Source organism: Lemur catta, chromosome 2, assembly GCF_020740605.2.
Source record: "Lemur catta isolate mLemCat1 chromosome 2, mLemCat1.pri, whole genome shotgun sequence".
Classification (NCBI taxonomy): domain Eukaryota; kingdom Metazoa; phylum Chordata; class Mammalia; order Primates; family Lemuridae; genus Lemur; species Lemur catta.
In genome coordinates this window covers 81,402,418-81,416,942 of record NC_059129.1, presented here as the reverse complement: position 1 = coordinate 81,416,942, position 14,525 = coordinate 81,402,418, and the positions used below count along the sequence as shown (strand labels likewise).

At 36.2% G+C, this 14,525-nt stretch overlaps 1 protein-coding gene across 3 annotated transcripts in view; it reads left to right on the top strand.

Moving 5' to 3' along the window:
• The window catches only part of ME1 (malic enzyme 1), a 231,874-nt gene that overhangs the window by 183,684 nt on the left and 33,665 nt on the right, over positions 1 to 14,525 (top strand). For all 3 annotated transcript variants that reach the window (XM_045543958.1, XM_045543956.1, XM_045543957.1), the window contains one exon: positions 10,061 to 10,170. In XM_045543958.1, the coding sequence (XP_045399914.1) occupies positions 10,061 to 10,170 (110 nt within the window). The remainder of the gene's footprint in view (positions 1 to 10,060; positions 10,171 to 14,525) is intronic.

Sequence of the window (14,525 nt, the reverse complement as noted above, 5' to 3'; positions counted from 1 at the left end):
GAATAGTCAAAATGAGAAATTTGATCCAAGTCAGTATATTTGGATCCAATTCTTTTTTCGTTGTTGTTTTTATTCAAAAATATTTGTTGAAATCTATTATTGTCAGTAAAGAAAAAGGGTAGAAAATTAACTATAAGATATAACTATAAAGCAGGGAAACTGATTTTGAACTCATCTTGAAAGTAGTTGAGTACCATCATTGGTTAAACATGTAATCTGAAAGTGGCTGCGCTGAAGGTAACATTCATATTCAGGCATACCTCAGAGATATTGCAGCTTTGGTTCTAGATGGCCACAATAAAGCAACTATTACAATAAAGCCAGTAGCATGAATTTTTTTTATTTCTCAGCCCTTAAAGTTATGTTTACACCATACTATAGTCTGTTAAGTGTGTGATAACATTATGTCTAAAAAAAACATACATGCCTTAATTTAAAAGTACTTTATTACTAAAAAATGTTAATGATTATCTGAGCCATCAACGAGTCCTAATCTTTTTCCTGATGGGAGGTCTTGCCTCCATGTTGATGGCTGCTGCCCGATCAGGATGGTAGTTGCTGAAGGGTAGGGTGGCTGTGGCAATTGCTGAAAATATGACAACAATGAAGTTTGCCACATCGATTAATTCTTCCTTTCACCAAAGATCTCTCTATAACGTGTGATGCTGTTTATAGCATTTTACCCACAGCACTTTTTTCAAAATTGGAGTCAACTCTGCTGCTACTTTATCAACTAACTTTATGTAATCTAAATCCTTCATTGTCATTTCAACAATGTTCACAACAAGCATCTTCACCAGGAGAAGATTCCACTTCAAAAAACCATTTTCTTTGCTCATCCATAAGAAGCAACTCCTCTTCCATTGAAGTTTGGTCATGAGATTGCAGCAATTCAGTCACATCTTCGACTCCACTTCTAATTCTGGTTATCCTGTTATTTCCACTGAATCTGCAGTGGCTTCTTCCAATGAAGTCTTGAACCCCTCAAAATCATCCATGAGGGTTGGAATCAACCTTTTCCGATGTTAATGTTGGTATATTGACCTCCTCCAATGAATCATGAATGTTCTTAATGACATCAAGAATGGTGAATCCTTTCCAGAAAGTTTTCAATTTACTTTGCCCAGATCCTTGAGAGGAATCACTATCTATAGCAGCTTTAGCATTACAAAATATATTTCTTGAAAAATAAGACTTGAAGTTCGAAATTACTCCTTGATCCATTGGCTGCATAATGGAAGTCATGTTAGCAGGCATGAAAACAACATTAATCTCCTTGTACCTCTCCATCAGAGCTCTTGGGTGACTAAGTACATTGTCAGTGAGCAGTAATATTTTGAAAGGAACCTTTTTTCTGAGTAGTAGCTCTCAACAAGCTTAAAATATTCAGTAAACCATGCTATAAACAAATGTGCTATCATCCAGGCTTTTTGTTCCATTTACAGAGCACAGGTAGGGCTAGCTTTAGCATAATTCATAAGGACCCTGGAATTTTCAGAATGGTAAATGTGCATTGGCTTTAACTTCAAGTCACCAGCTGCATTAGCCCCTAACAATAGAATCAGCCTGTCCTTTGAAGCTTTGAAACCAGGCATTGACTTCTCTTCTCTAGTTATGAAAACCTTAGATGTCATCTCCTTCCAATAATAGAAGGCTGTTTTGTCTGCATTGAAAATCTTTTATTGAGTGTAGCCACCTTCATCAGTGATCCTAGCTAGATCTCCTGGATAACTTGCTACAGCTTTTACATAAGCACTTGCTATTTCACCTTGCACTTTTTTATTAGATGGCTTCTTTCCTTAAATCTCATGAACCACGAACCTCTGCTAGCATCAAACTTTTCTTCTGCAGCTTCCTTATCTCTCAACCTTCATAGCATTGAAAAGAGTTAGAGCCTTGCTTTAGATTAGGCTTTGGCTTAAGGGAATGTTGTAGCTGGTTTAATGTTCTATCCAGACCACTAAAACTTTCTCCATGTTAGTAGTGAGGCTATTTCACTTTCTTATCATCTGTATGTTCACTGGAGTAGCACTTTTAATTTCTATCAAGAACTTTTTCTTTACATTCACAACTTAGCTAACTGTTTGGTACAGTCCTATCTTTGGTCTGTCTTAGCTTTTGATATGCCTTCCTCACTAAGCTTAATCACTTCTAGCATTTGATTTAAAATGAGAGTTATAAGACTATTCCCTTCATTTGAACACTTAGAGGCCATTACAGGGTTATTAATTGGCCTAATTTCAATATTGTTGTGTCTCAGGGAATAGGGAGGCAGGGGAATGGCTGATTGGCGGAGAAGTCAGAACACACACAACAGTTATTGATTAAGTTTATTGATAGTATGCAATTATAATAGTAACATCAAAGTTCACTGATTGCAGATCACCGTTACAGATATAATAATAATACAAAAGTTTGAAATATTGTGAGAATTACCAAAATGTGACACACAGACACAGTGAGCACATTCTGTTGGAAAAATGGTGACGACAGGTTTGCTCCAGGCAGAGTTGCCACAACCTTCAATTTGTAAAAATCACACTATCTGTGAAGCACAATAAAGTGAAAACCAATAAAAAAAGGTATGCCTGTATATAAATTCTGATAAATTTCTCTGAAAATATTCTGTATTTTTATATTCTGAAATGAAATAGAAGATGTTGTCCTACTTTACCGTAAGTGGCCATTATACTTGGCCCTTCTGGCTTTTCTCTGAGGTGGAAATGTTAATACACACTAGCATATTTGTTCCTGTGACCTTGTGTGTTTTTTAATCATCCTGGGCATTATTTGTTGCTAAATGGTCTCTGAGGACCTTTCTAGCTCTAAAATTTTATGTCTCTGATATTCTGTGGTAAAATAATATAAAATTGTCTTTGCTGCTCAAAACTTGATTCCTAGTGTTAGTGGAAGTTGCTGGCTTTTAAAAATAAACAGTTTGATCTAGACTAAATGGAGAAGGAGACACAGACAGATTTAGTGATTCAAACTACAGAAGTAAATGACATGATTGAGGTTGGAGATGAGTTATTTATTGGGATATGCATTTGAGGAGACCTTTAATGCTTTTATAAAAGTTTATAAAAGCATTTTCTAAATTTCTGCATCCCTTATATGAAGTCATTCTAGCCGTAAGGAATGGTACAGACTAGAAATGGAAGATCAAAGGAAAATGGCATATTGAAGTGCACATCAGTCCTTCAGAGCCAAAGCTGTTCTGAGGATTTGAGCCTGTACCCACGCTGCCCTCAACTCATAGAGTCCATGATCTTCCCCCTTTCATATGTGCTTCTGCTAAGCTCTACCTTGCAATCCATGGCTTCTGTACATAATTATTGATAAAATTGATAACAAAGTATCACATTATTGTTATACTTTGTTACCTATTAAAATGTAAAAATAACGTGTAAAAATAAGTTGCTTTTACAGAAATAAATACTGAATAAGAATGGTTGGAAATGTTATCTTAAACATTTATCCCTTATTCTGAAAGAAAAAAAGATTCATAATATAACCTTTCTCCAAATCCTTGCTGTCATTTTAGTAATATAGAGTTGGATTTCTTGAAATATCAGCAATAGAGACATAAATTTAGAAGTCACTTATGTAAAAAATGAGTGCTGAATCCTTAAGAATAGATAAACTTGTTGAGGGAGAAAAGAATGGATGATTATGGCTGAATCTTTTTCATTTCTACCATAATAGAGAATAAGAGGTGTCAATAAAATATAATAAAAGGAATGATAAGAGAAATGAAAGGAATTTCTAAATGTTATAAAATAATACAAAAGTAAAGTAGTAGGAACTGGAGCCATATTGCAACAAATTAACAGAGAGGTGAACGCATTTCTTATTCTTAATTTCTTACCTACAAGGAAGAATTGAATTTGAGTGGCTCTTAGCCAGAGAAAACTAGAGTCGACTTCAAATTACTCATGCTAGCATTCAAGACTATTCATCATCTGAATTCAGTGACCAATATTTACCTTCTAAAATTCTTCAAACTGATGTTCTCGGTGTCCCCAGTACAAATTTTGAAACCTCTATGGTTTTTCCCCACCCACTCTTCTCCTTATTTGAATCCTACCAAGGGCCCAACTTAAATTAAGCCTCTTCTAATTCGTTGTCTTCCCTAAACCGTTTAGAGATTTTGTGTGCCACTGATTTTGCTTTTTTTTTTTGAGACAGTCTCGCTCTGTCACCCGGGCTAGAGTGCCGTGGCGTCAGCCTAGCTCACAGCAACCTCAAACTCCTGGGCTCAAGCGATCCTCCTGTCTCAGCCTCCCAAGTAGCTGGGACTACAGGCATGTGCCACCATGCCCGGCTAATTTTTTTCTATGTATTTTTAGCTGTCCAGATCATTTCTTTCTATTTTTAGTAGAGATGGGGTCTCGCTCTTGCTCAGGCTGGTCTCGAACTCCTGACCTCAAGCAATCCTCCCACCTCGGCCTCCCAGAGTGCTAGGATTACAGGCATGAGCCACCACGCCCAGCCTGATTTTGCTTTTAATCTGAACCTCCTTTAAGTCTTTTCCTTGTATCCTTTGTCTTCCCAATGAGAGTGCTTCCCAATGAGCATTTCAAGGGCTAGATCCATGTTTCCTATTTGTTGCTCAAGTTGTTGAACACCCTCAAGCCTCAGTACATTATCAAAAACGAGTAATTTAGAGTAAATGATCTCTAAGGTACTCATCAGAGCTAAAGTGCTCTGGATCTTGAATGCTCCGTGGTGCCATGTATGTAATAAATTCTTAAAAAAAATTTTATATTCTCTCAGGAAAAATCAAAGCATGCTTGGTTGACCTGGATAGTCAGCCTGTCCTTTGAAGCTTTGGAATTCTTGGTAGTTTATAGTCAGAGATACTGTTTTCACCAATATCTGTCCATATACTTTCTATAATAAAGGTAACTGGTATGTTGAATGCATATAAATGCTGTCTTGCTAGTTTTATGATAAAGTTATAACTCCATTATTTTATCACTGCAGTTTTTTTAGTTTTATATATATATATTGTTCATTTCATTGACCTGATCACTATTTTGGTGCTCTGTGGGAACCAGTATATACAGTGGTTAAAACCACAGACCTATGGTTCAGTCCAGACGTTACCACTTACTTTCAGTATGAGCTCAGCCATAGCACTTAATCTTGCTGAGCTTTTCTTAATCTTGCTGTTTCTTCATCTGTTAAATGAGTAATAATAGTACCTTCCTTACTAAGTTGCTGACAGAATTAAATGAGACAATCCCTACAAACTATGGAGCATAGTCCTTGACACTTAGTAAGTGCTATATGTAGTAATTAGTCACTGTAATAGGGTTTTTTGGGTCAGAGTTAATGATGCCAAAAGAGTGACATCTCTGGAGTTTTTACATGTTAATTTTATGGATGGGATTTCTGTTAAATTTTATAGCCATTTACACCCACTATTTTATGTGATATTTTGATCATGAAATAGTAGGTTCTTTTCATAGTTATGTAGAACTGAATTGGCTAACTTCTGAGTGTTCCACTACTTATAATTTTATAGTAACAAAGCTGGTTCAAACTGGAACAAGATCCCTTATGTGGCTTTCTTTTATTACATGATGCAAGATGCTTGTATCACAAAATGAATTCAGAATGCCTTTCTCTAAATCTTTAGGAGTCAAATCAGAGTTAACTACCAGGTAAAGAAAAGTCTTGAAATTAAAACTGATATGCAATATCCAGGGGATAATTCTAACATAAACTTTGGTAAATGATTAGGTATCTTGTACACTATTTTACTACCTATGCCTATTCCCAGATTTCACTTAGGAAACATTGTAAATTTATAGCCTGACCACAATGTGTCCTAAACATTGAAGGCAAACCATATTGTGGGGATTTCGTTTTAACCACAGAGAAGCTGTAACAAGCCCAAAACCACAGAACCAAGTAAGTAGTAGATCCGGGAATAGAATTCAGAGGGCTGTGATTCCTCCTCACATACGGAGACCACAAGGTTCTGATCTGCTCCTTCTGAGCATAATGACAGATCATCTAATGCTGCTAGACCACCAGTATGTGGCACAGCAGGAGCAAACCATATGAGAGCACTCTCCAAAGCGGAACCGTCTTTACTTCCTAAAGGCCTGCTTAGAAACCAGAGAAGTGGAGAGGAGCCATTACAAGCAGATAATTATTGACTGATATTTGTGTTTAGGGTAGTTAGTTGCTACCATGACATTTACTTTTTTGCTAAGGTTATAAAAACAGTCATGTAATAACTTACAACTATAGAAATGCTTTTACCAGTTCTTAGTGACATTTTTTTATTATTAATAAAGCTAGCTGAAGAGTTTCCTTGGAAGATGAAGAATGGCTTCACATATAAAAAGAGTAGAAAAACTGTATGTTCCTTTCAAGAATTGACTCCCCACCCCCTATTTTACTTTTAAATTGTTGCTGCTTTTTGCCTTTAGTTGATTTACAGAACACTGAAATGGTTGTTTTGAAGATTTTGTTCTGCAATATTATTGCTGTTTTGGGAAATGACTATGCCATCCTCCTCACTCTGTCGTGCTGAAGTAGCCTTATCTATCATTGCTATTTTATATGCATAAAATTGCTTGTATTTTTCTAGATTTTATCATTTTATTATAGCACAGATTTTTTTTTTACTGGAATTATTTTCTTCTTTCTTACTGGGATTATTTTCTTTATTTCTGAGATACACCTTTTAGAAGTTCCTTTAGTAAAGGTCTTTTTGGTTTTTATTTATCTAAAGATGTCTTTGTTTTAACCTTACTCTTGAAGGAAGAATAGCTTTGCTAGATATACTATCTAGGATGAACAGTTATTTTCTCTTAAGCCTTTGAGAATATTATTTTACTGTCTATGTCTTCTATTGTTACTATTAAATAATGAAAAATATCCAGTGATTATAGAATACTTATGTTCCAGCCATTGTGTTGAGCACTTAATGTTTATCACTTCATTTCACCCCGATAACAACCCTATGACAGTAGGCCATCACTATTATCATTTTTCTGATGGGAAAACAGAGGCACAGAGGAATTAAGGATACACAGCATGTAACGAGGACAAGATTTCATCCCAGGAGCTCTGAATCAGGAGCCTGTGCTCTTAAACCACTATGATGGCTAAGCAAATACTTAAAAAGAAGAATAAAGCATGACTAACAGTACTAAATATTAAAGTTGAGAAATTAGAAATTTTTAATTTGGTAATCTAAATTACCATATTAGAAAACTATGGTAATTAAACAGGGAGGTTTGTTTTTTCAGGATAGACAGATTAATAGACTACTTCTAGTCATTACTATTAGGCTATCATTACCACCAGTAACAACATGGGATGCCCGCATGCCTGTTTCCTCATCCATGAAATGAAGCTAATAATAGTACTTACTTCATAGAGTGGTTGTGAAGAATAAGAGTGTGTGTATACCTATATCTATATCTTATGTCTTATAAAGTGGAAAAATATTTGTCATTAGCAGTCATTTATTCTTAAAATAGAAAAGCACATAAGCAGACCCTATTATACATCAGAATATAATATGTAATTGCAAGTGATGAGAGGAAGGACCGACTGTTAAATAAATGGCGCTGGCATAGTTGGGTGATTATATAGAAAACAAATTTTTTTTTTAGTTTCTTTTTTTTTATTTTTATTTCAGCATATTGTGGGCGTACAAAAGTTTAGGTTACGTATATTGCCCTTGCCCCCCCCACCCCACCCCTGAGTCAGAGCTTCAAACGTGTCCATCCCATAGACAGTGCGCATTGGACTCATTAGAAAACAGAAATTTTGATCTATCTTTTTGTTAATCTATGGCTTAACAGTAAAAGTAATACCAGATTTAGAGGTTAACTATTTTCTAAACCCATGATACCATTAGAAGAAATTTTTGATTAATAGTCAAATAAATGTATGTGAAGAAGGCTATTATAAGCATGTTATCAAAAGGAGAAACTATAAATAGATGAAAAGATCTGACTGCATAAGAATTTAAAATTCCTTTGATGAAAACAAATAGGAACATTGTCTAAAGGATTAATGGCACAGTATACTAGATTAGGAAAACCATTTTCAATATATATAACAGAAGGTACTATTCTTAATATATAAAGACCTCTTATGAAATAATAAAAAAACAACTATAACAATAAAAAATGAACCAGTGAACATACAGTCTTCCAGAAAGAATTACAAATGACCAATAAACATAGAAAAAGATACTAATTATACTAGTAATTTAAAAAAAAGCAATCAACAATCAATACTGGGGTTTTTACCTACGAATTTTATGGTGATTTAAAAAGTCCATCAAGGGTAAATATATAATTATATATATATGTATAAACACAATGAAAGAAATATAACAGACTTACAAAGTTTTTTGTTGGATCTGAAAAAAGAGAGACCTCAGCTGTATTATGATATCAGGGGGTGGTGGTTTGTGGCTGTCTTTGAATTATTGGCATAATGATGATAAGAAGTGAGAAATAAGGGCAGGGTTTAGTACCTTCTCTTTTGAGAGGTTTAGCATGGGATGGAAGAAAGATAAGTAGCATAGCTTTGGTCTTGTCATGGTGAAGGGAGGTGGAGTCAGGGAGTCCTGAGAATAAGGGACCACTGGAGAAAGAGAAATTGAAGCTGTTAGTGTACAAAGGTAAAGTTGATTCAGTAAGGTCCAAAAAGGGATTAGAAACAAGGAAACAAAAATAGATCTCACAAGTAGAGGAAAAAAGAGCAATAAAAGTACAAAATTTCTTTAATATCCAAGAGAGCTGAGGTTAAGGTTGTTCTCTCTAGCACCGATCTCAGTGAGGTGGTGACTGGAAAGAGATTGAATGTTTGGGGGATAAGGAAAGTAAAATAAGGTTTGTACAAGCTGCTGCAATGGTATGAATATTTGTGTCCCTCCAGAATTCATAGGTTAAAACTTAATCTCCAACATGATAGTATTAAGAGATGGGGCCGTTTGGGAAGTGTTAAGTCACAAGGGGTCTTCCCTCATGAATGGGAGTAATGCCCTTATAAAAGAGGCTAAAAGGAGCATACTTGCCCCTTCCACCATGGAAAAATGCAGCAAGAAGGCACTGTCTATGAGGAGAGGCCCTCACCAGACACCCTGTGTTTGCCAGCAGCTTGATCTTGGACTTCTAGCCTCCAGAACTGTGTGCAATACATTTTTATTGTTTATAAATTACCCAGTCTGAGTTATTTTGTTACAGCAGCTGCTTTTGGGGATCATGCTGTGGATTAGTAAGAGATGAAAACAAATATTGCAGGACTTTTTGGAGATCCTGGCTAAGATTCTACAGCGTGGATTTATGTGCCACCTTAGTGGAGTGAGGAAGAACAAGGAGACAGGGAGAGTCTAGGGAAATAGCCAGTGCACTGTTGAATTAACTGCCTTTGGCATACAGAGGTGAAGCAAGAACAAGTGAATTAGTGGGACTAGAAGGACTAGAATGAAGACCCGACCTTGTATCTTTCACTATGCTCTTATATATACCACCACACTACAGCCAAATAGGTCTTTTTGCCATTTTTTAAACAGTGTTTTTCTTTCCTATCTTTCCTCTATTATTTTGCTTCTGCTTTCCCTCAGCTTATGAAACCTCACATCTCTATTTTTGAAATCATAACTATCCATTAAAATTCAATTCATTTATTGCTTGGTCTGTGACCCTAGCTAGAAGTGATATCTGTCCTCTGAACACCCATGATTCCTTGTTTATACATACTACTTTTATGTTACTTTTCTTGTACTTTTTACTTATTTCAAAAGAGTTTTGTTTCCACTAAGTTTGAAATTCCTTGAGGATAAGGACTACATTTTGGTCATTTTATATTATTTCACAGTGGCAACACAATGCCTTTTCTGTAGTAAGCATCCAGTAAGTATTTACTGAATAGATATTGCATTACATATTTCTACTAAACAGCAAGATAGGACCTTTAAAAAAATAATGTTTAACCTTTTCTTTGGGTTAATTTTAAAGGTTTATTTTTAAATGTTATTTCATTAACCTTTCTAATGTGAAAGTTTTTTGTCCCATAGGTATGGCATGAATTGCCTTATTCAGTTTGAAGATTTTGCCAATATAAATGCATTTCGTCTTCTGAACAAGTATCGAAACAAGTATTGCACATTCAATGATGATATTCAAGGTAATAAAAAATTTCACTGTGTATGGGTCAAGGACAATGTGCCTGAAATTAGTTCATAGTTTTATAGTGATTCAAGTTCAATAAATATATACTAAATACCTATTTAATGCCAAGAATTATGCTTGATGATTTCACACATTATTTCTCATTTAATTTCATATATTCGAGAAAAGTACTCTGTGACTCTAGAATGTCCCATATTATCTATGTGCTAGAGAATGAGTGCCAAGAAATCTGATAAAAATCTCCTCTTGGATATCTCAAAGTTATCTCATACTCAACCTACCCAAAATCAAACTCTGATTTCCCCACCAAACCTGACCATCTTCCAGTGTTCTCCTTTTCAGTAAATTCCCGATAGCACCCTCTCCTTCAGCTTTCCTACCAAATGCCATCTATCACTAAATCCTCCTGATTTCCTGTCATAAAAATCTATGTTTTCTGTAGATTTCTCTCCATTACCCTAGGGCAAGTTGCCATCATGTAAGGTCTGAGTGCTGAGGATTTAGTGGTAAACAAAGACAGAGTTTTCTTTTTGCTATAGAAATCTGATCTAAAGTCTTTTCCTTAAAATACTTTAGTGGTTTCTCATTACACTTAGGATGAAGATGAAATTCCTGAATGTGGCCCAAAATGCATGGTCTGACTCCTGCGTCTTTCTCCAGCCCCATTACTTTTGCCATTCTAGCCATACATTCTCTCTCAGGTCCTGAAACGAGACAGGCTTCTTCCCTGTTGTAGCGTCTATCCAAATGTTGATCTCTCTTCCTTGAATACTATTCCCTCCCTTCTTCAAATCTCATCTCAATCATGACATTCCTCAGGAAAACATTCTGAGTCCCATGTTTCAGTCAAATCCACCTCATATCTCATAGCACTGTTCATTTTTCTCTTGTGGTGGTTGTCACAGTAGCAGTTTTATAAATAAATTTATGCAAGTTTTTAAAATTAATATCTCCTCCACTAAATCTTAAGCTCTGTGAGGTCAAGGAACATGGCTGTTTCACCTATCACTGTATCATTAACTTGTCATTAACACAGTGCATAACCCATAGAAGGTACTTGATCTTAGTGGAATGAATGAATATAGTATGTCTAAAGCAGGAGTTGGCCTCTGGGCCAAATCCAGCCCACTGCCTGTTTTTGTAAAGTTTTATTGCAACACAGCTATGCCCATGTATTGTTTATGGCTGGTTTCATGCTCGACAACAGAATTAAGTCTGGGACAGACACTATACAGTGCACAAGCCCTAACATATTTACTTTATGGCCCTTTGCAAAAAGAGTTTGCCAACCTTTGGCCTAAGGGATAATTTTGAAGGAGGTGGTAAGAGTTGAACTAAGGAGTTAGGTTGGCTATGGTAGGTTTGCATTTTTAAAAGATTACTCACATTGCCTTCAGTGTAGAGAACAAGATTGAATGGGAGCAAATTTGGAGGCTGTTGCTGAAATCCAGGTACATGGTGATGGTGCCTTGTTCTAGGAAAGTGCCAGTGAAGATAGAGAAAAGTAGATAGATGATTGGTTATTGATGGTGAGGAAAGAGTCAAGGGTGGAGCTTAGGTTTCTGCCATGAAGAAGTGGAAGAATGGCAGGCCAGTAACTGAAAAAGAGGAAATTAAAGACATTCTTACATGTAGAGGTTAAGAACATGGACTGATGAGTCAGACTGATTTGCTTTGCTTCTTACTAGCTGTGGACTTTGATCAATATACTTAACCTGTCTGAGTTTTCATTTTGTCCCTTATGGCAGGAAGTTATATAAAAGCTTCTAATTTTTTTCTTTGAAACAATAGATCAGGCCAGGTGTGGCTCATGTCTGTAATCCCAGCACTTTGGGAGGCCAAAGTCAGAGGATCACTTGGGGCAAGGAGCTTGAGAACAGCCTGGGCAGCAAACATAGTGAAACCCCGTGTCTGCAAAAAAAAAAAAAATATATATATATATATATATACACATATATATTAGCTGGGCATCTTGGCACACACCTGTAGTTTGAGATACTCAGGAGACTAAGAGGTAGGAAGATTGCTTGAGTCTAGGAGTTCAAGGTTATGGTTGACCTATGATTGTACCATTGCGCTCCAGCCTGGGTGACAAGTGAGACCCTGTCTCTAATAAAAAAAACCCAAACACTCAAAATATCAGAAATTTGAGCAGAGTAAAAAATATATCTAATAACTTTTAAGTTTTCTTTGAAACTATAGGATTAGAAATTTGAGGAAAATAAAAAAGATCTGAAAGAACCTCTGTAGAGAACTACAAAGAAAACTGACTGAAACACAAAAGAATTCAGTCAATGGATTTGAAGATCCAATTGAAATTGAATACCCTAAATGTATCATGACACCAAACTGAGCAGCCTGAGTTCAGCAGTTTAGGAATAGGCAGGACCAAGATGTGCAGTTGGATTTATCTATGCTAGATAATTTACTGTAATTGTGCAAAGATAGGGCAGTGGAATAAGAGCTAAGGTTGAAGTGATGACGGTGACAGTAGCCAGGATAGGGAAGGAAGTGAAGATACAAGGACTCCTAGGTGGGCAGAAGGGCCTAGACATAAAAGACCTGTAAAGACAGACCATGGGTGAGGTATTCTAATGTAGTATTTCCAAGAAGTGTTAGGTCTGAGTGAGGGCAAACACCATGATGAAATTTAGGAAGAAGGTAGCCAAAGTGGAATAAAGGTGAATGTCATTGGAAATGATCAAAGAAAAGTTTACATGTAAAATATGGATGGTAGTGCTTCTCTCATGGACTCTATATTAAGAACAAAATAATTATTTGCAAAAATACCCTATCAACTGAAATGTACTTTATAAATATTTTTTAAATTCACTATGCTTAAGTTCTTTAGGATGACAGCTATTTAAATTTAATGTGTTTAAAAATCATGAGTCTCTTTATACCTTTTGAAGTACACAAAAGTAATTGATAAATCTTTCTTTTCCCCAAATTCTTAGACATGTTAATTACATTGTTCTTTAGTTCTCATTTTCATGACAAAGATGCTTAAGTTGTTTAAACTTTGTTTTAGTCTTTTTTTGTGTTAAATTTCTTTTTGAGTATTTATTCATGAGAAGTAAATATTTGGAGGGTTTCAGAAAGGAATAACCTGGAAATTTCCAGGAGTTAAGAATTGTAAATGTGAGCTGTAGGAAGACAGACTGATTTTAATGTGTTGTAATTCTAACTGGAAGGTACCGTGTATGGTGGTGGTAGAGTGCCTCTGACCTACAAACACAGGCATTGCGGACCAGCGTCTTTAAGTCACTTAGCTTTTCATTTTGCAGTAGTCTCTAAAAGAGCCACCGGTAAGCTATTTAACAAACCTATGCCATCCTTTCTTTATTTTTTTTTATTTATTTATTTATTTTGAGACAGAGTCTCGCTTTGTTGCCCGGGCTAGAGTGAGTGCCGTGGCATCAGCCTAGCTCACAGCAACCTCAAACTCCTGGGCTTAAGTGATCCTACTGCCTCAGCCTCCCGAGTAGCTGGGACTACAAGCATGCGCCACCATGCTCGGCTAATTTTTTCTATACAGATTTTTAGCTGTCCAAATCATTTCTTTCTATTTTTGGTAGAGACGGGGTCTCACTCTTGCTCAGGCTGGTCTCGAACTCCTGACCTCGAGCGATCCACCCGTCTCGGCCTCCCAGAGTGCTAGGATTACAGGCATGAGCCACCGCGCCCGGCCCATCCTTTCTTTAATATTCTATATCTTTTGATTTTATGGGTCCCATGGAGATGTCCATATACGGGTTAAAGACCAGTATTCTATAATTTTGAATCATTATGCAGAATCAGTAAGAATTAGAGTTCAGTTTAAGAAAAACAATGTTAAATCCAAATCATTAAACAAAGTAAGCAATCAGGAATTAGGGTCAGAATTTCTATCAACCAAAGCCAGGAATTTAGAGGTCAGGGCCTGGGGTACATCAGAATTAAAGTCTGCAGCACAGGAAATCTGAGGCAAGAGCCAAGCCAAGGTCAAAAGCAGCGAGCGCATGCGGAAGAGCCCTGAGGATCCACAGTAGGCTATTCCCCCGCAGGTCACCACTATGGAGGCATTAAATAACCAGTTTTTTTTCACCCCAACTAAGCTGGCCTGAAATATAACCTGCATGCATATAGTCTGCTTATTTCCACATAGGAATTTTAGAGTATTTCTGCCTTAGGAAACAAAAAGAGAAGTTTGAGGAAAATGTGTCTAATCTCTGACTAGAGAAAACCTTTGGCAAGTTATTGGGGTTCTGACTAGAAATGACCAAACCATTTTGTACACTTCTCCATATTGTGTCCTTATGACATATTTTCTCCATATGTTTCTTTTTTACCTTTTAACTTTATGTTTTT